Genomic DNA, 21,954 nt, shown 5'->3' with positions numbered 1-21,954 from the left:
ACCTGTTTGAAATGGGTATATCCACAAAAGACTCCTGCCCTAGGTGCTGACCTCTCTTACCTTTCCTGGAGTTAACCCATCTATGTGACTGTATCTGTATCTGAGACATTCCCCCCGTCCTATAACTACCATCCATCACATACTGTTGCTGTTGCAAATTCCTCATCGTTTCTAACTGTCTCTCCAACCAATCCATTCGATCTGATAAGATTCACATCCAACAGCATTTATGGCAAATATAATCCGCAGTAACCCTTAAACACTCTTTAAACTCCCACATCTGACAAGAAATACATGTCATTGCGAAGGCCATTTTTGCACCTTCACAATCTATAGACCCAGAAAATAACACCATCTTATTCCTCTACAAAACACTGCACCAGGTTAAATTGATAGTTATAGCTTATATATTAAGTTTAATCAAGAGATTTATCTCCACAAACATTTAATCAAGAAAGAACCCACTGTACTCACCACTGCAGCCTTTCTATTGGACAGACTTAAAACAACAATTAACTTATCTGATTCTGTTGTGAACTTTGCCCAACAGGTTCCTCCAAGATTAGTTGTGAAGTTCACTGTTTCTTAATTTTCCCAGACGCACTCCGATGTCCAGCAATACATGAATTCAAAACAGCTAAGGCATTAACTGTGCAGGTTCTCTCTCTCTCTCTCTCTCTTGCGCTGTCCTCACCATGTGCTTCTTTTGTCTGTTCTTCTCCCTTTTAAAGCAGCTGTTGTTTTGACTTTTTTTTTCCCCAAAGTTCCAAAACGATACAACAGCATATAAAACAGTAATTGCTGCTCCTGGAATTCGAGGAAATCATCTCCAGCAGCTGTTACAGTCAGAAATTTTTCCCATCCTCCATCTGTTCATTCTTGTAACTTTCCTGAAACAAATACTGAAAACATTTGAAAATTATACTACTGCTTTTTATTTTTAGGGACAAAGCAGTCATTAGGTTAATGAAAAGCAATCCGGTATCTCCTATACCGTAAAAGAACATTCATAATGAATTTTAAAACATTGTTGGAGATTTGTTCTCTTGGGTATAATGTAAGCTGTCTCTTAGGTAAATAATGCCTTGTTGTTTTGCTTGAGTAATCTTTGATGGACAATGCTCTCCCAGGGACCGTCAATATTAGAAAAGCATTTATCTAGTCATATCTTTGCCATAACTTTAATGATGTGTGGTAATTACAAAAAATATCCCTGATGATCTGGTTCCCTGAAATAATACAAATTGCAATATCTTTGTCTCTTTATCTATTGAAAGTTGATTTCAAAAACACCTGCCCATTGCAAACATTGTGTATGCTTAGCATATATAGTAACTTATGTACTGCTGGAATACACCTTTTAGCCAGTTTATTTTTTTGAAACGTGGGTATTGCTGGTTGACCAGCATTTATTGTCCGTCCCTTGTTGCCCTCCTTGTATCGTTGTACTGTAGGTAGACCCACAATCCCATTTGGAAGAGAATTTTCAGATTTGGACCCAGCGATGATGAAGTAAACAATTATGAAATGCCAACGTATAACTCAACTTAAAACTTTAATACCCTTATAGAGTCTTCATATACACACGCAGTTATAGACAGTAAAACAAAAAAGGGTGTTGCCGTTGGAGGAGAAAATTGGGAAGGCAGTTCAATATTCCTCATTCACAGGGATCTCTGAGGTAATCCTTTTGGCTTGCTAGGGCTTGTTTGGCGATCCCTCTTTGTCTTCAGATACTTTCATGTTCTTGTAGGAGGCAGAGTTTGACAGATTATATGGTCTCTGACTTTGTGGTTAAAAGCCATAGCACCCAGCAATTGGTGAGGGAAATTAAGCAGGCTTTCTTCAGGCATTTTGTTTTACTGCAAAGACAGCTTCTTTCTTTATGGATGTTCAATCTTTTATGACTAATTATTTATACCCACAAACTGACTTTTCAGATAGTTAACCAATCACATTGTTTTTGATAAGCAAACTACTCATCATTCCACAGGCCAATTAGCTACTTGTTGCTAGCTGAACCTAATTATTTTACTCATTCCCTGGTTCTAGTCCCTCTGCAACTAAACCTTCTTCCACTGGTTGAACAAATAACAGCATAAACAGCACTTTGATTAGTGCTGGTAGCTTGCTTTCATAGAATCCAACAATCTCTCACAATCCTTGGTTTTTTTTTAAATTGTCTTTTCCCCATTTCAGTCCATAATCAAAGATACAAAAGAAAATTGAGTTTTTACATATCAGTATTGTAGAAATCAAGGTATGGGAATGGGAGAAGTCAATGTGTCATCACAATAAAGATTAAACCTGCAATAGAGATTTTGAGCTGAGTGGGTTTCCAGTTTGAAGTGGACCACACTGTGAGCTATATACAGTGTAATGGATTCAAGTATGTCTTACATAGAAAATTGTTGACTAGGAAAGGCAGTAGTGCTGTAGTGATTCAGGAATACTTTCTTTCCATCTTAAAATATGCCCATATTATGCTGCACAATCTCATACACAATTATATGGCAAAAACCTCACATAATTGATTATATTTTTAGATATACTATAAATGGTTGTTGGGATTGAGTCGTTTCCCACTTGTACATCATATATATTAATTATCTAGATGAAGGAACTGAGGGTATTCTAGCTAACTTTGCAAATGATACAAAGGTAGAGGGATAGGTAGCATTGAGGAGGCAGGGAGGCTACAGAAGGATTTAAACAGGTTAGGAGAGTGGGCAAAGAGGTGACAAATGGAATACAACGTGGGAAAGTGAGAGGCCATGCACAAATGGGGAGAAAATTCAGAAATCTCAAGTGCAAAGGGACTTGGAAGTTCTAGTCCAGGATTCTCTTCAGATAAACTTGCAAGTTGAGTTGGTAGTTCGGAAGGCAGATACAGTATTGGTACTTCTTTTGAGAGGACTAGAATATAAAAGCAGGGATGTGCTTCTAGTCAGACCACATGAGAGTATTGTGAGCAATTTTGGGCCCCATACCACAGGAGGGATGTACTTGTCCTGGAGTGAGTCCAGATGGGGTTCACGATCCCAGAAGTGAAAGGCAAAACATATGAAGAACATTTGAGGACTCTGGGTCTATACTTGATGGAGTTTAGAAGGATGAGGGGGGAATCTAATTGAAACTTACAGAATACTGAATAGCCTGGACAGAGTTAATGTTGCGAAAATGTTTCCATGTGTAGAAGAGACTAGGACCCATGGGCATGGCTTTAGAGTAAAGGCAGAAGTGAGGACTGCAGATGCTAGAAACCAGAGTTTAGATTAGAGTGGTGCTGGAAAAGCACAGCAGGTCAGGCAGCATCCGAGGAACAGGAAAATCGACGTTTCGGGCAAAAGCCCTTCATCAGGAATGAAACCTTTAGAATAAAGGGAAGAGCCTTTAAAACTGAGAAGGAGAAACTTCTTCAGTGAGAAAGTGGTGAATCGATGGAATTCATTGCCACAGAAGGCTGTGGAGGCCAGGTCATTTTTATTTAAGGTAGAGATAGATAGGTTCTTGATTGTCAAGGGGATCAAGGTTTAAGGGGAGAGAGTGGGAGAATGGGGTTGAGAAACCTCTCCTTCGAATCTTCCCACTTCCTCCAGACCACCTGCATGAGCCCCAGCTATGCCTGCCTCTTCGTCAGGTATGTGGACCAGTCCATCAACACCATTCCCCATCTTTTCCTCCGCTACATTGGTGACTGTGTCTGTACCACTTCGTGCTCCCACGAGGAAGTTAACAGTTCAGCAACTTCACAAATATCTTCCACCCTGACCTCAAGTTCATCTGGACCATCTCAGACACCTCCCTCTCCTTCCTGGACCTGTCCATTTTCAGCGATCGACTCAACACAGACATCTATGTCAAACCCACCAACTTCTACAGCTACTTGGACTACAACTCCTCCCACCCTGCCTCCTGTAAAAACGCTATCCCTTATTCCCAACTCCTCCGCCTCTGCTGCATCTGCTCCCCGGAGGACCAATTCCACCATAAAACATCCCAGATGGCCTTGTTCTTCAAAGACTGCAATTTCCCCTCCCATGTGGTCAACGATGCCCTCCAACACATCTCCTTCACTTCCTGCACCTCCACCCTTGAACCCCACCCTCCAATTGCAACAAGAACAGAACCTCCCAGTTCTCACCTTCTACCCCATCAATGTCCGGATACAATATATCATCCTCTGCCATTTCTGCCACCTAAAAACAGACCCCACTACTAGGGATATATTCCCCTCCCCCACCCTCATCTGTGTTTTGGAGAGACCATTCCCTCCACAATTCCCTTGTTCGGTGCATGCCCCCCACCAACCCACCCTCCATTCCTAGCATCTTGCCCTGCCACAGCAAGAAGTACAAAACCTGCGCCCACACTTCCTCCTCACCTCCGTCCAGCTCCAAAGGATCCTTCCACATCCAAGAAAGATTTAACTGTACTTCCACATACGTCATTTACTGTGTCTGTTGCTCTCACTGTGGTCTCCTCTACATTGAGGAGACAGGACGGCAACTTGCAGAACGTTTCAGAGAACATCTCTGGGGCACACACACTAAGCAACACTAACCTATCGCATTCACAGCTACCTCTTCACCACTCCCCCCATTTATCTCTGACTCCTTGGGTCACCCCATCATTCCTGATGAAGAGCTTTGCTCTCCTGCTCATCAGATGCTGCCTGACCAGCCGTGCTTTTCCAGCACCACACTCTTTGACTGAGAAACTTATCAGCCATGATTGAATGGCAGAGCAGACTTAATGGGCTGAATGGCCTAATTTATGGTCCTATGTCTTATTGTCTTGTAGATTTACAAGTATGCAAATGGACATGTAAATTTCAAGACACTTGGTTCATTGAAAGTAATTTGATGTCAGTTTATTAGAACAATATCAGTTTGTGGCCTCTGTGTACTTAGTGGAAGATTATGTTTGTTGGGTTTAAACATTGACCAGTTAAATTTATATGCGCTCTAAATTCATTTATACTATATACCAGTAAAAGACAGTACCAAATCCCATTCTTATTAATATAGGTTGTTACTTTGTAAAGATACTGTAGTATTGTAGGAATTAAGTTTGAATGATTTATGTTTTGTTTCAGAAACACGATTTGTAGAAGTGCATAAATAATTATGTTTCGTCAGATGTTGTATTAAACGTGAACATGAAATGTTCTTTTTATTTAGAAAAATCTGTGTGTAACTTCAGAAAATATCAATCAATTCTTGAGTACCAATTTGGAGGATCCAGTCACAAATGAGCTACCAGAAAAACATCCTTTAATTAGTGTTGTGGAAATCAGTGAAAGTGGCCTTGTTATTCATTCTAAGGTGAGTTATTTGAAACCAGATCTAAAGATTCAACAAGAACAGAACATTATTCACAAGCTATCTGCTTTTAACTATTGAGATAAATGTTGCAGAAAAGTTATGGCAGTGCTTTACAGAACAGAAATAAGTTGTATATTAACTAAGAAGATTCAAAATTATTATTTCGCCAGATGATGTCCTGTCAACTACTGTACTTCCGTTTTTTAAATTTCTACTGAAGAATGAGCATTCTTCCTGTGTTAGCCTGCAGTGATTTATGTATTTGGCAGTGAACATTGTGGCTGAGTGTAAAATCAATGCATATCCAATATCCAAATGCAAGAACGTATAAAGTGAATTGAGCTATTTTATTTACCATTTAACAAAGGAAAACTGCAGACAGTTATTGCCCCAACTAATGTCATATTTTTAATCATATATCATCTGGAGGCAGAAATTCACTTCAAGTATATTGGGTACATGAATAGGAAGGGTTTGGAGGGATATGGGGCCAGGTGCTGGCCTGTGGGATTAGATTGGGTTGGGATATCTGGTCGGCATGGACGAGCTGGACCAAAGGGTCTGTTTCCGTGCTGTACATCTCTATATTGCATGGCAAAGGAGGCAGGGAGCTAATAAGCTCACTATCCTATCACCTAAAGACACTGCATTTGATAGAAATCCTTGTTACTCTAACCAAACTGGTATACTAAAAGGTAGATCAAATTAAATTGTAGTGGGTTTTTTTAATATAGATTTTCAAATGTTGAGATATTGAGGGTTTAAGCAGCTGCACGCAAGAGGAGTTCAGGACTGGGGGAGATTAACCATGATTTTACAGAATGACAGGGTAGATTTGAGGGGCTGTATAGACTTCCATTTTATATTTTGTGTAAAATTTGTTCAATTTAATTTAGAAAATAATGTTGAACCTTCTGAACCAAGCATCTTGAGGAAATGATGAATCTCCATTAAACCAGAAATTCACTTCTCTTTGTATGTTTGCGCATGGTTAATAGTTTGATCTATTTGTTACTTTTCTAGTTTGTAATTTGGATTTTTGTTTTGTGTCCCAAAAAAAGGTAGGTTTAGATAGATAGTTCAAGATTTAGCTTATATAAGTACTTTCATTGTTCAAATATTATTTTTTTAAAAACTGGAAACTTCCTTTGTGTAACTCTCAAATTTGATTCCAGGCTAATTTATTTATATTTACTATTTTACACTCTTGCTCTTGGATATTTTTAAACTTTCTGTATTAGATATACTGCATTTGGAATTAATCATTTCCTGCTACTCTTCATTCAATTAAACTTTTCATAATCATCACTGTAAGGAAACTGACATCCACCACCACTTGACGTGAAATCATTGAATCTTACAGGCCTTTTTGTCCATTGTGCTCATGCCAGCTCTATAAATGAATTGTCCAATTAGCCCACTCTTTTGTTCTTTCCTCGATATTGCAGTGTTTTCCTCTTTAAATAGGTATGCAATTTTATTTTGAAAGTTACTCTAACCACATCCATACATTAAAAACTTGAATTGTTAGTGCATTGTTTTGGTAGATTTTTGAAATAGAGGAATTGAGAGCTAAGACTGTGTTGAATCTGCTTCAGACTGAAAATGATAAATTTATATTCTACTTGAGTTTTTTGATAACACTCAGAGGATATTTAAAATTGCAATGTAATGTTGTTATGCTGTAATGATGTCTAGTACTATCATTCTTACATATCAAACAGTTCCCTCAAAGCCCACAAACAGAAGTAACCACAGAAACAGCAATATCATACCAAGGAACCATTACAATATAAACTGAAATCTGCCAAATCCTTGGCAGCCTTTTATTGGCATTTGTTTGGAGGCCTTGGAAATAGAAATTGCTCAGTGATGTGATTCTTTTTACAACTAATGTTAATTTTTTTTCAATTCAGGCAAGTACAATTGCAACATCTGAATGGGTATATGAACAGGAAGGATTTGGAGGGATATGGGCTGGGCGCTGGCAGGTGGGATGAGTTTAGGTTGGGATACTTGGTCGGCCTGGACAGGTTGGACCGAAGGGTCTGTTTCCGTGCTGTACATCTCTATGACTCTAAATATTGTTGATTTTATAATTTCAGCTTCAGGAGAGTGAGAACACCAGTTCCCATGGATTTTCTCTGAAACCAGACAGAGTTAAACACAATGAAGCTTGTAATGCTGCAAACGTTCAACAACAGACAGAAGAAACCAGTTTTTCTGAATCTATTGCAGAAGGTAAAATATTGGAAGAAGAGACACCATTGGCAAATGATGCTGCTGAATTTGTATCTAATGACAAATACCAATTAGTTGCTATGGCAGGCACTGATAATTTTTTGGAAACGACTAATGCAGGAGAAGGAACAAATAATGAAGTTCCAAATTATGACATGAATCAATTGACGCACAGTAACTGTTGGACTTCTGTTAATGCGAGTAAACTTACTAGTGAGGTTAAAATGAAAAGTGAGTCAAATATGTCACCCTCTCACGCAAGTACAATATATGTTGACAAGCCACTATCTATAAATGATGAACCTCTACTTGTAAACTGTGAAAAATCAGTACATTTTAAACAGTGTACAAAAGTAGATGATAATGTACTTGATGAAGATGACCTTCCAAATAACCAGAAAGATGAGAACACTCCCGAGTTTATTAATACTACGGCTCCACTGCAAATTCTTGAGGAAATCAATCCCAATGACCAAAGTGTTAAGATTATAAGTGACCATAAAACAAAATCTGCATTCAATTTCCAAAGTATGGAGTTGTATCAACTAGACTAAAGAAATGTTTGAAATGGTTAGAAGGGAAACTTTAACTTTATTGTGCCTGATTTAAGGCTTGGCATTATAGGGGTCTGAATGAACCAAGATTGCGTCTGAAGTTTAAAACTGTGATACATTAGTATAGGTTAGTTTGCATTTTAAATCGCATTCCAAATCACAAAATAAGTTAATTTTTGTTTAGTTTATGGCCATGTAATAACAGCCAAACTGGCAATTTGTGACCATAGAGTCAGAGATGTACAGCATGGAAACAGACGTTTTGGTCCAACTCATCTATGCTATTCAGATATTCTAAATAAATCAAGTCCCATTTGCCAGCATTTGACCTATATCCCTCTAAATCCTTGATATTCATATACTCATGTAGATGCCTTTTAAATGTAATTGTACCAGCCTCCACCACTTCCTTTAGTAGCTTGTTCCATACATGCACCACCCTCTGTGTGAAAAACTTGCCCTTTAGGCTTCTTTTAAATCTTGCCCCTATCACCTTAAACCTATGCCTTCTAGTTTTGGATTCCCTACCCCAGGGAAAAGACCTTGTCTATTTACTCTAGCCATGCCCTTCTGATTTTATACACCTCCATAAGGTCACATCTCAGCTTCCAACACTACAGGAAAAAGCCCCAGCCTATTCAGCCTCTCCCTATATCTCTAACCCTGGCAACATCCTTGTAAATCTTTTCTAAACCCTTTCAAATTTCACAACATCCTTCCTAAAGCAAGACCACCAGAACTACAAGCAATATTCCAATAGTGGCCTAACCAATGTCCTGTACAGTTGCAATATGACCTCCCAACTTCAATAAAAGATCAATAAAGGTGAGCATATCAAACATCTCCTTCATGATCCTCTCTACTTGCAACTCCACTTTCAAAGAACTATGAATCTGAACTCCAAGGTCTCTGTTCAGCAACACTCCCCAGGATTTTACCATTACGTGTCTAAGCCCTGCCCTGATTTGCCTTTACATAATGCAGCACCTCATATTTATCTAAATTAAACCCCGTCTGCTACTCATCGGCCCATCTGATCAAGATCCCCTTGTACTCGGACATAACCTTCACTGTCCACTTCAGCTCCATTTTTGCTGCAGACTCACTAATTGTACTTCCTATGTTAACATCCAAATCTTTGATTTAAATGACGAAAGCAGTGGACTCAGCATTGATCCTTGTGACATACTGCAAGCATAGTTTGTGATTTGTAATTAAGTCTGCAGACTTCTCAGGAACAGCTGATTTTTTTCAGCTATGTATTATCATTCCTGTTTTTGTTGCATCTCTTGCAATTAACTTTACCTGGCAAGTATACAGTATAATCTTTGTTTATCTTGTTTGTTAAAATTGTTATTTCTGCATCCGATCAAGGGATTTACAATGCCAAAACTAATTTATTATTAAATTATCAAGTGATTCCAAAATTCTTTGTTGTTTTTTGGAGAGTTTGTGATCACTGTTATCTTAAGATTATAGTAATAATGCAGTGGGCAGCTTCCCTACCTCTGCACCAGAAGCTGTGGATCTGAGTTCCACCTCAAGACTTGATGGCCAAGGAAAATCATTCATAATGCAGCTAAACAGTGATGATTAACCTTAATCCTTTCAATGCATGCCATTGACAGGAGCGGGTACCTAGACAGGCATATGCTAAAACGAAAATTGCAGCCTCTCCCACTGCTATCTGAAGCTCCAGCTACAACATCATGGAAGAAAACAAGCATGTTCAAACAGCAATTCACTTTGAGCTAAAAGACACTGCCACCAATATTCTTAGTAATATCAATATTCAAACTTATTGGTTCCCTAGTTGAAGAGTTACAAACAAAAATACTCATGGGAAATTACATACACTATTCTTCAACCTTCTGATGGATTAAATCTTGCCAATATGAATTGCAAGATTCAAGTGCTGCTCCTCTATCTGTTTGACAAGAGCTTCAGATGGGTACTAGGGAAGGTGGAGACAGGTATTTTAGGAGGAATCTTCAAGCTGGAAGTAATTAGAATTAAGCAAGAAATGGACAAGAGTAATTCAAGGCTGGAGGGGTAGAAATTTTGGCACAGGCAAATGACTGGAAGAGATTTCAAAGGTTGGGAGGAATGACTGCAATAAAGATTTGAAAATTGGAAGTTTTTAGAATATTACATTTGAAGAATCTGAATATATGGAAATTAGATTTTGTCTGGGATAAATGGGGAAGAGCTGTTGGACTTCTGGATGAAGGAGACTATTGCACCGATTTCATAAGTCACCTGCAGTGCACTCAATTGTCAAGTGATTCTTTTAAGTTGAGCATTTTCATCTCAAATACATTAATTGCACTTTTTACAACAGAAGAAAAGGTTATCCAAATCATAGTGAAAAAAGAGGTAGTTTGGATATTGAAGTAAGTAAACACTTAGAGGAAGTATTAGAAAGATTGGCTCTACATAAAAGTTGAAAAATAATCAAATATGAATGTGATGCGTCCCAGGATGCTGAAGTAAGGGTGCACTGGGCAAAACTGTAGGGTACAGAAAAATTGGAAATCTTTTGTCCTTCTCAAAAGAAAGGGTGCGAAGAATGGTGTGAAAGATTTTAGAAACAATGACCTGGACAAAATTAGGTTACTTGGACAGGTGTGCATAAATTAAGGAAATCCACTAATTGTGTTTTTTTGATGAAGTTATTGATGAGCATGTGAGGCACACAGACTTACAGGAGTCTTAATAAAATGACATGATTTGCCAACAACGTCAATGCCATTGGAATAAAAGGGCAGTAACTAAATAAATATAAAGTTGACTGAGTGACAGGAGACAAAGCAGTTTTGAATGTATGTTTATTAGATTGGAGGAAAGAAATACAATGGAGGTCCCCAGGGTCAGCACTAGGACCACTACTTTCCTTGACCTGAATTGCTGACATTGATTGCCAATGACAGAAAATTGAACAGAGGATGCAGAGCTTAAGGAAACTGTTGAAAGAATCAATGACATCCAGAAAATCTTTTTACTCAATACATATATTATCTAACTATTTTTCTGTCCTTCCACATTTTAATCTTGGAGGGGTTCAAGTAAATGTTAGTCCAAGTTTTCAGCCATAGAGTTGTACAACATGAATACAGACGCTTCGGTTCAACTTGTCCATCCTGACCAGGTATCCTAAGTTAATCTAGTTCCATTTACCAGCATTTGGTCTGTATCCCTCTAAACCCTTCCAATTTATATACCCATCCAGATGCCTTTTAAATGTTGTTATTGTACCAGCCTCAATCACTCCCTCTGGCAACTCGTTCCAAGCATGCACCACCATGTGTGTGAAGATGTTTCCCTTTAGGTCCCTTTTAAATCTTTCTTCTCTCACTTTAAACCTGTGCCCTCTAGTTTTGGATTCCCCCACCCCAGGGAAAAGACCCTGTCTACTCAGCCTATCCATGCCCCCGAATATTTTATAAACCTCCAAGGCCACCCCTCAGCCTCTGATACTCCAAGGAAAATAGCCTCAGACTATTCAGCCTCTCCCAATAGCTCAAAACCTCCAACTCTGGCAACATCCTTGTAAATCTTTTCTGAACTCTTTCAAGTCTCACAACATCCTTCCTAAAGCAAGACTACCAGAATTGTATGCAGTACAATTGGAGCCTAACCAATGTCCTATACAGCCACAATATGACCTCCCAACTCAAATAGTACTCAATACACTGACCAATAAAAGCAAGCTTACCAAACGCCACCTACACTCACCTACCTGGAATTCCACTTTCAAGGAGCTATCAACTTGCACTCCAAAGTCTTAGTATTAAATGTATAAGACCTGCCCTGATTTGCCTTTCCAAAATGTAACATTTCACACTTATCTAAATTAAATTCCATCTGCCACTCCTCAGCCCACTGGCCCATTTGATTAAGATCCCGTTGTACTCTAAGGTAGCCTTCTTCGCTGTCCAGTACTCTAATTTTGGTGTTATCTACAAACCATACCTCCTATGTTCTCATTCCAAAACATTTATATAGATTGATAATGTAGATGTGTTCAGTTTTTTTTGACAAAGTGACTAGATCAAACAATAACATTTTTCTAAAACTGAAATGTTCTGAAAGTCCAAAGAGTGAGAGACTTGAATTAGGAACTTTGACACATTTATGGTGCCACGATTCACTGCTGTCTTTGTTACTTGCAGGTTATCAGACTGTGCTTCCCTTATTGAATTTAAAATTTGTACTTTTTAGTCTGAATTTTACATTTTATACATATTCTGATTGTCTGTATGTATAAGAACATAATTCTCAAGACTAATTAAATCACATTGACTAATGTTTCAAGTCTGATCTAAGGTGTCCCCAGCACCAGTTGAGAAAGCAAATAATGCTAATCAGTATTCTGAGGACATGCTGCAGTCAAATAAGTGCCAACAATACCCCTTCCAAACATGTAGGTTGTGAATTTGGTTAACCTACAAACACGGAACCTAATCTAGAATGAAATCAAGCTTAATGCTTTTGAAATAAAAGGGGAGGGAAAGAAACGTTTAAAAGTCTGAATGAGAGAAACTATCTGTAATCAATTCTGTCAAATAAATTACCTTTTTAAAAAAATTCTTTTAAGTACTGATTCTGTGTTCGAATTCTGGCCATATCTGCATCACCACTTGTTCAACCATTGATGGCCATGCCTTCAGTGTCATGGCCTCGAGCTGCAGAATACTCTTCCACATCTCTTTAGCCTCCATTTCCCTCTTTAAAACATGCCTCTTTGACAAAGCTTTTAGTTGTCTGACATAAAATCTCTGTGTGGCTTCTTGCCCTATTTTGTATAATAAGGCACTTGTAAAGTGCCTTGGACTATTGCACTTCAAATCTCAGGTTTCTAATTTTTAAAATAAAGTTGTGGTTACTGTTGTTTTGTGTATTCTTGCTGAATCAAGGTGCTTCTGAAAGGTGATATCATTAGAATGACACAGAAATGTTTACTTAAGTTTCCATGTGGATAAAAGATATTCATATGAAAACAACCTATAGCTCTTTTAACAGTACTATGGGCATACCAACAACCGCACCAACAGTTCAAGATAGGACTTCATCACTTTCTCAAAGGTAGTTGGGGATGGGCAACAAAGATTGGTCTTGCTGATAACATCCACACACAAATAAATTAAAAAAAAATGCTTCATAGTTGTTTCCTCCCATGCATAGTTTAAAATCATATTAATACAGATTTTTGGGGGAAACTTTTAAGTCCTTAAAAAGCAAAATAGTGTGAACCAAAGTCTTAAGAAAAAATTGAAGGTACGTTGTGGTAAAATATCTCTTCCATTTTCACAAAGAATTGCTTTTCTATTCCTTTTATTTGAGGTGGTTTTACACTGAAATATTTTTTAAAATTCAACCAAGGCTTTGAACAATGGAAAGTTTCAGGTATGTAACAGTGTCTCAAACTGCCATGAAGCAACAACAGTTAAGTAAGCTGAACCTGACAAACAACTGAGGTGAATGGGGTAAGGGAATACATGCCAGGTTTCTTAAATGCCACTGCAAATATTTAACTGAAAATATTGCATTGCTGTTTCAAATAATTACAGATTTGTGCTTTAAGTGAACAGTATTGTCACCAAGACTTACATTGGGTGAAATTTTCAGCCAGTTGCATTGTGGGTGTTTTCTTTTATGACAATTTGAAATAATAGTACCGATTATTTTTTCATATTAATTTTATTTGAATTTTGAAAATTCTGGGTATTATATGGAGGAGCATTTTGAACTTCATATTTCCTGCTGCAGGTTTGTTACTGATGGCAGAAGTAGTTTAGGTGATAAACAGGCTGACACGCATACATCACCCATTAAGGCATATTTCTATGGGACTTTCTTATTGTTAACTGAAACACTAAGTGCAGTGACAATATTGAGCTAAACAAGACCCATTTGTAAAATAAACTGAATGATGAAAACAGAATTCTTAAAAAATTACACCCATGACATGAAATGAACACCTTTGGCTTCTTTGCCTTCTTACAGCTGCATAGACCATTTTCTCTTCAGTCACCCAGAACATATATAAAGTTAATGAAGAAAATGTTAACTCTTGCTACAAGGACATATTTTTCTTTAAGCAAAAACAAAATTCTGCTGCTCTTTTTTTGTAGAGACAGTAATTTATGATCTACAGGCACCAATAGTTCTCTAGCACTCTTCAAATGTGGGCCCAGTCAGTAAACTTAGAGCAGTATACAGTGAAGCTTAATCTATCCTCATCCAGCATTGTCAAAATAAATTTTTCAGTGTAGTCACTGGATAGTCAGGTATTAGCATCATGGCTGATCTTTCCTCTACATAACTCAGAACGCCAAACCCAATTGCAGCACCCCACTACGGCAACCTTAGCTAAAAATTGGCGAATTCATCACAGACCAGATATCATCTGGGGTCTTTCTAATCTGTGAAGCTCAATAATAACACCTTTGGGTGTAGTTATTAACCGAGCAATCAGTTAGCCATTTATTTTTAATCGTGACAGTCAATGATTGTATCCCATTGTTGTATTTTTTAATAACAGAAGAAAACTAAATACTATTAAAGACATGATCTTATATAGAGATTTATCACAATTACTGTAGCCGGCGGTAACTTGCACAAAGTTCATGGTCCCTAATATCTCCCCAACCTCCATTCTTCACATGTGGGCCGATTGCAGCCAAAGGATATATTTCACTTATTGCCATTGTTTCTGGAAACAAGTGCTGTATGTTGCTACTTATAATCTTGTCAATTTTAGCAACTTCAGCAGATGGCATGCAAGCTTTCTTGTGATGCATGCCACAATCACCAGCATGGAAAATACGAGGAGCCTCACAGACCATAACTTTCCAATACCGAGGCAGACAGGATACAGTTAAATACTGTAATGTCCAGTCCCAGTTGTAGTCATCATATTCACAGAAAGCATCTGTGCACTCTATCAGTTTTTGATATGTCTCTCTAGTCATAGCCATGCCCATGTTGTGTTCTGTTGATCGCCAGGTTTTCACTTCCACTTTACTGGTTTTATCTGTGAAATCACTGACACGTGTATATGTACCAAGGGTCAATATGTCACAATCAGGGCAACTTTCAGTCTTCAGATGCCACATATTTTTCATGACATGATAGAAATCAGGTGATAAATAATGGTCCTCTTCAATGAAAAGCACTAACCCCTTATGATCTTCCAAAACTTTTACTCTTTCCCAAACAAAATGTAACTTCCACCACCAGTGATGTTTGGTCTGACAAAATTTGGATTCTCGATAATGGCCAAATGAATCTTGATACTCAGCATTGATACAGCCCAGCTTGAAAGCATTCGCTTTGCTTATGTCACGAGGGCAATCTCTGGGATCGTGTCCAGGGAATTCGTTGGGATACAACTGGATACTGAATGGAAAAAATATTTGTAACACTTGGCAAAAATCGACGCTGGCTACGATCTGGTTGATCTGCGGGGACCAGAAGTCGTGGCTGAAGATCAGCAGTACGTTCCCTATTCCTTTGGCTTTTCTGAGCGAATTGACGAGGCTCTGCAGGTATTCCGGTCTGTTGTGCACTTGGACCACCACCACCAAATCATTTGGGGATCGAGTCTTAATGGTCTCCTGGTTTCTGATCGTCTGGTCAAAGTTCAGCTGGAAAACGATGCCGCGGTACACCAGAGTCAGGTTGTCGACCTCAGGCTTTTCGAACTTGCTCGCCTGCGACTCGTTGGAAACTTTCCTGGTCGGGTTCCCGGCGCCCGCTTTCCCGCTGCTCCGTGAAGTTTGGTCGTCCCTCGGAAAAGCTTCGTTTTTCCTCTGCTTTCCGCCGGTCCACAAGACGAAGGCGGCGAGCAGCATGACGAGGGCCAGCAGCAGCACTTTCCTCTTGTAAATGCGGAACCTCATGTTGACCGTCGAGGAAGCGGCAATGCCCGTTTCGTGACCGACAGCGGAGCTGCTGCTGACAATAACAAACTACACAATACACACCGGCTGGCCGTGAAGGTGCAGGCTAACGAGCTCCCTGTTACTGTGTACAAATCGGCCGCACTCTCAGCAGCCTAGTTTCAGGCACACTGCGATCCTACACGGGAACATTGCCAGCCGGCACAGCCGCAACAATTTAGACCGAGGTCGAAGACTCCGGGCCGGGGACTGGCAGCGAGGACGACTCCCGGAAGAAAGCGGATTGAGGAGCAGCAGGCCAAGGGGAGGATATCCGTTTCCTGGAGGGAAGGGTGTGGGCATGAGGTGGCAGGCCGTCCTTCTCTGTCATCCGATGGTGCTCGGCCCCCGCTCTCCTCTCCGCCTCCCGATTTGAACCGACACCGACATGGTACCTTACCTCGCCTCCCCCTCCCGGCCGTTGCCGACGGCGGCCTCGCTCTCTCCAACATCTGCCAACCGTCACCCAGAGCCCGCCTCTTTACCCCCACCCGATTGGCCCGCTTCCCGCACCCACCCAGGCGCGTGCGTTGTAACACAAGGGACGCTTCCACTGGACAGTCCGCCTGTCCATCAACTGTCCCGCCCGAAGCTTATTGGTTGGCTTCCTGGCGGCGCAGGCGGATGATGTCAGCTGCCTGCTCCGCCTCCTCCCTCACCTCCTGTTTACTGCAGCTTGTCCGGCTTGTCGGCAAACTTACCGTCAACTGGGCCAAAATGTGCCGAGTCAAGATTAGAGTGGGATGCTGGAAAAGCAAGGCAGATCCGGCAGCATCAGAGGACCAGGGAATTCCTGATGAAGGGCTTTTGCCCGAAACGTCGATTCTCCTGTTCCTCGGATGCTGCCTGAACTGCTGCGCTTTTCCAGCACCACTCTATAATCTTGAATGCTGGAAATATTCGGCAGGTCTCGGGTAGCCTCTGTGGAGAATGAAACAACGACTCTCCGAAACATTAACGTCGGTTCCCTCTCCAGGGATACAGTCTTTTCTGTTTTTATTTTGTTTCTCAATTACAGTTGGGGGGACCAAAGAATCGCGGTCCGCTCGGAAATCTCATCTCGCTGACTGGGTTTGAAGTTGACCTTTCTGTTTCTATCTCAGGCGACCGAATCAACACGGACATCTACTACAAACCGACCGACTCCCACAGCTACCTGGACTACACCTCCTCCCATCCTGCCCCCTGTAAAAACGCCATCCCATTCTCCCAATTCCTTCGACTCCGCCGCATCTGCTCCCAGGAGGACCAGTTCAAAATACGTACAACACAGATGGCCTCCTTCTTCAAGGACCGCAATTTCCCCCCCAACGTGGTCGACGGTGCCCTCCACCGCATCTCCCCCACTTCCCGCTCCTCCGCCCTTGAACCCCGCCCCTCCAACCGCCACCAGGACAGAACCCCACTGGTCCTCACCTACCACCCCACCAATCTCCATGTACAGCGCATCATCCGCCGTCACTTCCGCCACCTCCAAACAGACCCCAGCACCAAGGATATATTCCCCTCCCCTCCCCTATCAGCTTTCCGTAGAGACCACTCCCTCCGCGACTCCCTTGTCAGATCCACACCCCCCACCGACCCAACCACCACTCCCGGCACCTTCCCTTGCAACCGCAGGAGGTGCAACACTTGCGCCCACACCTCCCCCCTCACTTCTCTCCAAGGCCCCAAGGGAAACTTCCATATCCGCCACAGATTCACCTGCACCTCCACCCACATCATCTACTGCATCCGCTGCAGCCGGTGTGGCCTCCTCTATATTGGGGAGACAGACCGCCTACTTGCGGAGCGATTCAGAGAGCACCTCTGGGCCACCCGGACGAACCAACCCAACCAACCTGTGGCACAGCATTTCAACTCCCCCTCCCACTCCACCGAGGATATGCAGGTCATTGGACTCATCCACCGCCAAACCACAACAACCCGACGGTAGAAGAGCTTATGCCCGAAACGTCGATTCTCCTGTTCCCTGGATGCTGCCTGACCTGCTGCGCTTTTCCAGCAACATTTTCAGCTCCTTTGAAGTTGACTAACCAGTTTTACTGTTCTCCACAATTGTTGGGCAATAGCAATGTATTCCCTCTATCTAAAGGAAGGAAATCAATCACAATAAACACGAACACAGCAGATACAGAAATGGTTGCCTGACCTGCTGTGCTTTTCCAGCAACATTTTCAGCTCCTTTGAAGTTAACTAACCAGTTTTACCGTTCTCCACAATTGTTGGGCAATAGCAATGTATTCCCTCTATCTAAAGGAAGGAAATCAATCACAATAAACACGAACACAGCAGATACAGAAATGGTGAATACGCACAATTGTTGGTGCTGCAGAAAAAAAATCTCTCCCAAAATCGTGTTGGGAAGAAAGGTCAATACTTAAAACAATATCCAATTACCTAGGGTGAGCCAGCATTGCAGATTTGACATCCGTGTTCCGCCAACACTTATGATTTTGATTACAATGTACTGAGCTGGTAGCTATAATAAAGTTTGTAAATGGAGATGATTTTCATATGGGTATGCAAGATTTCAAACGATGAAGTTGTGACTGTTTTCTTTGGCTGCGTGTTCCAGTGTGGGATTGTTGATATACTTCCACAAAAACAAAAGATCTTTATAGCTTGGATAAAGTTTGGGGGGCTGGGGAGAAGGCAGCTGAGAGTACAATAGATGGATGGAGGTGGGGGTGAAGGTGATAGATCGGCCAGAAGGGTGGAGCAAATAGATGGGAAGGAAGATGGACAGGTTATAAGGATGGCGCTGAGCTGGAAGGTTGGAACTGGGGGGCGGGGGGAGAGAGGAGAAAGGAGGAAGCTGGTGAAGTCCACATTGATGCCATGGGGTTGAAGGGTTCTGAGGCTGAAGGTGAGTGTTCTTCCTTCAGGCGTCGGGTGGTAAGGGAGTGGCGAAGGAGGAGCCCCAGGCTATTCGTCCTCGGCAGAGTGGAAGGGGGAGTTGAAATGTTCGGCCGTGGGGTTGATTAATGACGGTGACCCGGAGATTTTCTCTGAAGTGCTCTGCGAGTAGGCGTCCAGTCTGGCCAATGAAGGGGAGACCGCATCGGGAGCAACAGATGCAGTGTGGAAGTACAGGTGAAACTTGGATGGATGTGGAAGCCTCCTTTGGGCCTTGGACAGAGGTGAGGAGGTGGTGTGTGCGCAGGTTTTTCAATTCCTGCAGTGGCAGGGGAAGTTGTTGGGAGGGGCGTGGACCTGACCAGGTAGTCACGGAGGAACAGTCTTTACTACATCGCATCATCCGCCAACATTTCTGCCTAGAATGCATAATCTGCTGATATTTCTGCCACCTACAAACGGATCCCATCATCAGGGATTTTTTTCCCTCCCCATCCCTAACCGCCTCCAGGGAAAACAGCCCTAGCCTATTCAATCTCTCCCTATAGCTCAAATCCTCCAACCCTGGCAACATCCTTGTGAATCTTTTCTGAACCCTTTCACAACATCTTTCTTATAGGAAGGCCAGAATTGCATGCAATATTCCAAAAGCAGCCTAACCAATGTCCTGTACAACCATAACATGACCTCCCAACTTCTATACTCAATACTCTGACCAATAAAGGAAAGCACACCAAACACCTTTTTCATTATCATATGTACCTGTAACTCTACTTTCAAGGAGCTATAAACCTGCACTCCAAGGTCTCTTTGTTCAGCAACACTCCCTAGGACCTTATACACTTAATGGTAAGTCCTGCTGGGATTTGCTTTCCCAAAATGCAGCACCTAGCATTTATCTAAATTAAACTCCATCTGCCACTCTTCAACCCACTGGCCCATCGTTTGCCTGAAAGTTTGATTCTCCTGCTGTTCGTATGCTGCCTAACCTCCTGTGCTTTTCCAGCACCACACTCTTGCATCTGATTAAAATCCCGTTGCAATCAGAGGTAACCTTCTTCGCTATCCACTTCATCCCCCACTTCATCTGCAAACTTACTAATGACACAAAGATAAGTGGAATAGATAGTATTGAGGAGCAGGGAGACTGCAGATGGACTTAGTTAGGCTAGGAGAGTTGGCAAATAAGTGACAGATGGTATATAATGTGGGAAAGTGTGAGGTTACACAGTTTAAAAGGAAGAATAGAAGCATAAACTATTTTCTAAACAGGACTAGGCTTCACATATCTGAAGCACAAAGCGACTTTATGTGACACGGTGGCTCAGTGGTTAACACTGCTGCCTCATAGCACCAGGGCCAAGGGCTCAATACTAGTTTTGGGTGACTGTGCCTATTCTAGTATCTGCTGTGGGTCCCCACTAGGTTCCCTGGTTTTCTCATACAGTCCAAAGTTGCGCAGGTTAGGTGGACTGCCTATGCTAATTGCCCCAGTGTCCAGTCTCAAGGAGTCTAGATGGTTTAGCCATGGTAAATGTGGGATTACGAAGATAGGATGGGGGATTGGTGGGATGCACTTTGGAGGGTTGTTGCAGACTCGATGGGCCAAATGGCCTCTTTCCACGGTTATAGAATGCCTACAGTGTAGAAGCAGGCCATTTGGCCCAACAAGTCCACACTGACCCTCCGTAGAGTAACCCACCCAGACCAATTCCCCCCTACCCTATTTCTTTACCCTTGACTAATGCACCTAAACTACACATCCTTGAACACAATGGGCAATGTAGCTTGGCAAATTCATCTAACCTGCACATCTTTGGATTGTGGGAGGAAACTGGAGCACCCGGAGGAAACCCACACAGACATGGGGAGAACGTGCAAACTTTTCACAGACAGAATCCTAGTTCTGTATTCTCACAGACAGTCATCCGAAGCTGGAATCGAACCCAGGACCCTGGCACTGTGAGGCAGCAGTGCTAAACACTGAGCCACTGTGACACCCCAATATAGGGACTCTGTGATTCCTATGACTTGGGAATATTAGTTCTGTATTCTCTTAAGGTTAACATGCAAGTTGGCAGTTAGGAAGGTATAGGAGAAAGTAAGGACTGCAGATGCTGGAGATCAGAGCTGAAAATGTGTTGCTGGAAAAGCACAGCAGGTCAGGCAGCATCCAAGGAGCAGGAGAATCAACGTTTCGGGCATGGCCCCTTGAATTTGTGCTGCAATTTAAAAAAATCCAACTTGTTGAAACAGTGACACCTTGTTCTAGATTATTCTACTAGCAGATACATCGTTTCCACTTAGGAGATCCTGAAAGGTCTTGGCAGGGTGTGCATTTCAGACAATTCACTTGTCTGTTACTCTTATAAACTGCAGCAAATACACATCTCGGCTGTCCACCATTTCCTCATCTGGCAACCTGTCCATTCCAAGTGTTAGTCGAGTAAATGTTTTCTGGACTACTTCCAATGCATTCTATCTTAAATAGGTTGACCAATACTATACACAGTATTGTGGATGTTGTCTTACTAATGCATATAAGTAAAGCATACCCTTACCCTAATTTTGTGCTCAATTCCACTTGCAACAATCTATAACATTGTATTAGGTTACCTAAACACTTGCTGTACCTCAGTACTAACCTTTTGCAACTTATGCGCTAGGATACCCAGATTTGTCTAGAACATAATCTCTCACCAGCTGGAGATTTTTTTTTAAATTGTTGCCAAAATGAACAATTTCACATTTTCCTTTATTTGCCACATCTTCACCCAGTCACTTATGTGCATTATCCTATACCTCCTTAATTTCTCTTCAGCACTTACTTTCCTATCTATCTTTGTATTTTAAACAAATTTGGAAAACAACTTTGATCCTTCCAACTATGTTATTTACGCAAATTATAAACACTTATAAAAATTATAAAAATCCTCAACACTGATCCCTGTGGCATATCACTCATTACATTTTATTAACTTGAAAAAGACTGATTTATGTTTACTCTCTGCTTCCTGTTAGCCAGGCAAT

General features: G+C 41.3%; 2 protein-coding genes across 3 annotated transcripts in view; one reads left to right on the top strand and one right to left on the bottom strand.

Moving 5' to 3' along the window:
- Positions 1–8,422, top strand: part of LOC122553502 (protein kintoun-like) — a 13,888-nt gene extending 5,466 nt beyond the window's left edge. The window contains exons 2-3 of one of the 2 annotated variants that reach the window (XM_043697356.1): positions 5,184–5,327; positions 7,433–8,422. In XM_043697356.1, the coding sequence (XP_043553291.1) occupies positions 5,184–5,327; positions 7,433–8,122 (834 nt within the window). In that variant the 3' untranslated portion in view covers positions 8,123–8,422. The remainder of the gene's footprint in view (positions 1–5,183; positions 5,328–7,432) is intronic. The other variant, XM_043697357.1, reaches the window with a different exon arrangement.
- A 5,418-nt stretch (positions 8,423–13,840) lies between these two features.
- mgat2 (alpha-1,6-mannosyl-glycoprotein 2-beta-N-acetylglucosaminyltransferase) lies at positions 13,841–16,716 on the bottom strand. The gene has a single exon (XM_043697352.1). It carries the CDS (start codon positions 16,024–16,026, stop codon positions 14,719–14,721), a length of 1,308 nt encoding a protein of 435 aa, XP_043553287.1. The 5' UTR covers positions 16,027–16,716; the 3' UTR covers positions 13,841–14,718.
- Positions 16,717–21,954: the final 5,238 nt, after the last annotated feature.

This window comes from Chiloscyllium plagiosum, chromosome 10 (assembly GCF_004010195.1).
Source record: "Chiloscyllium plagiosum isolate BGI_BamShark_2017 chromosome 10, ASM401019v2, whole genome shotgun sequence".
Taxonomy (NCBI): Eukaryota; Metazoa; Chordata; class Chondrichthyes; order Orectolobiformes; family Hemiscylliidae; genus Chiloscyllium; species Chiloscyllium plagiosum.
Note: the sequence above shows the minus strand (reverse complement) of the source record. Positions and strands in the feature narration are given on the sequence as shown.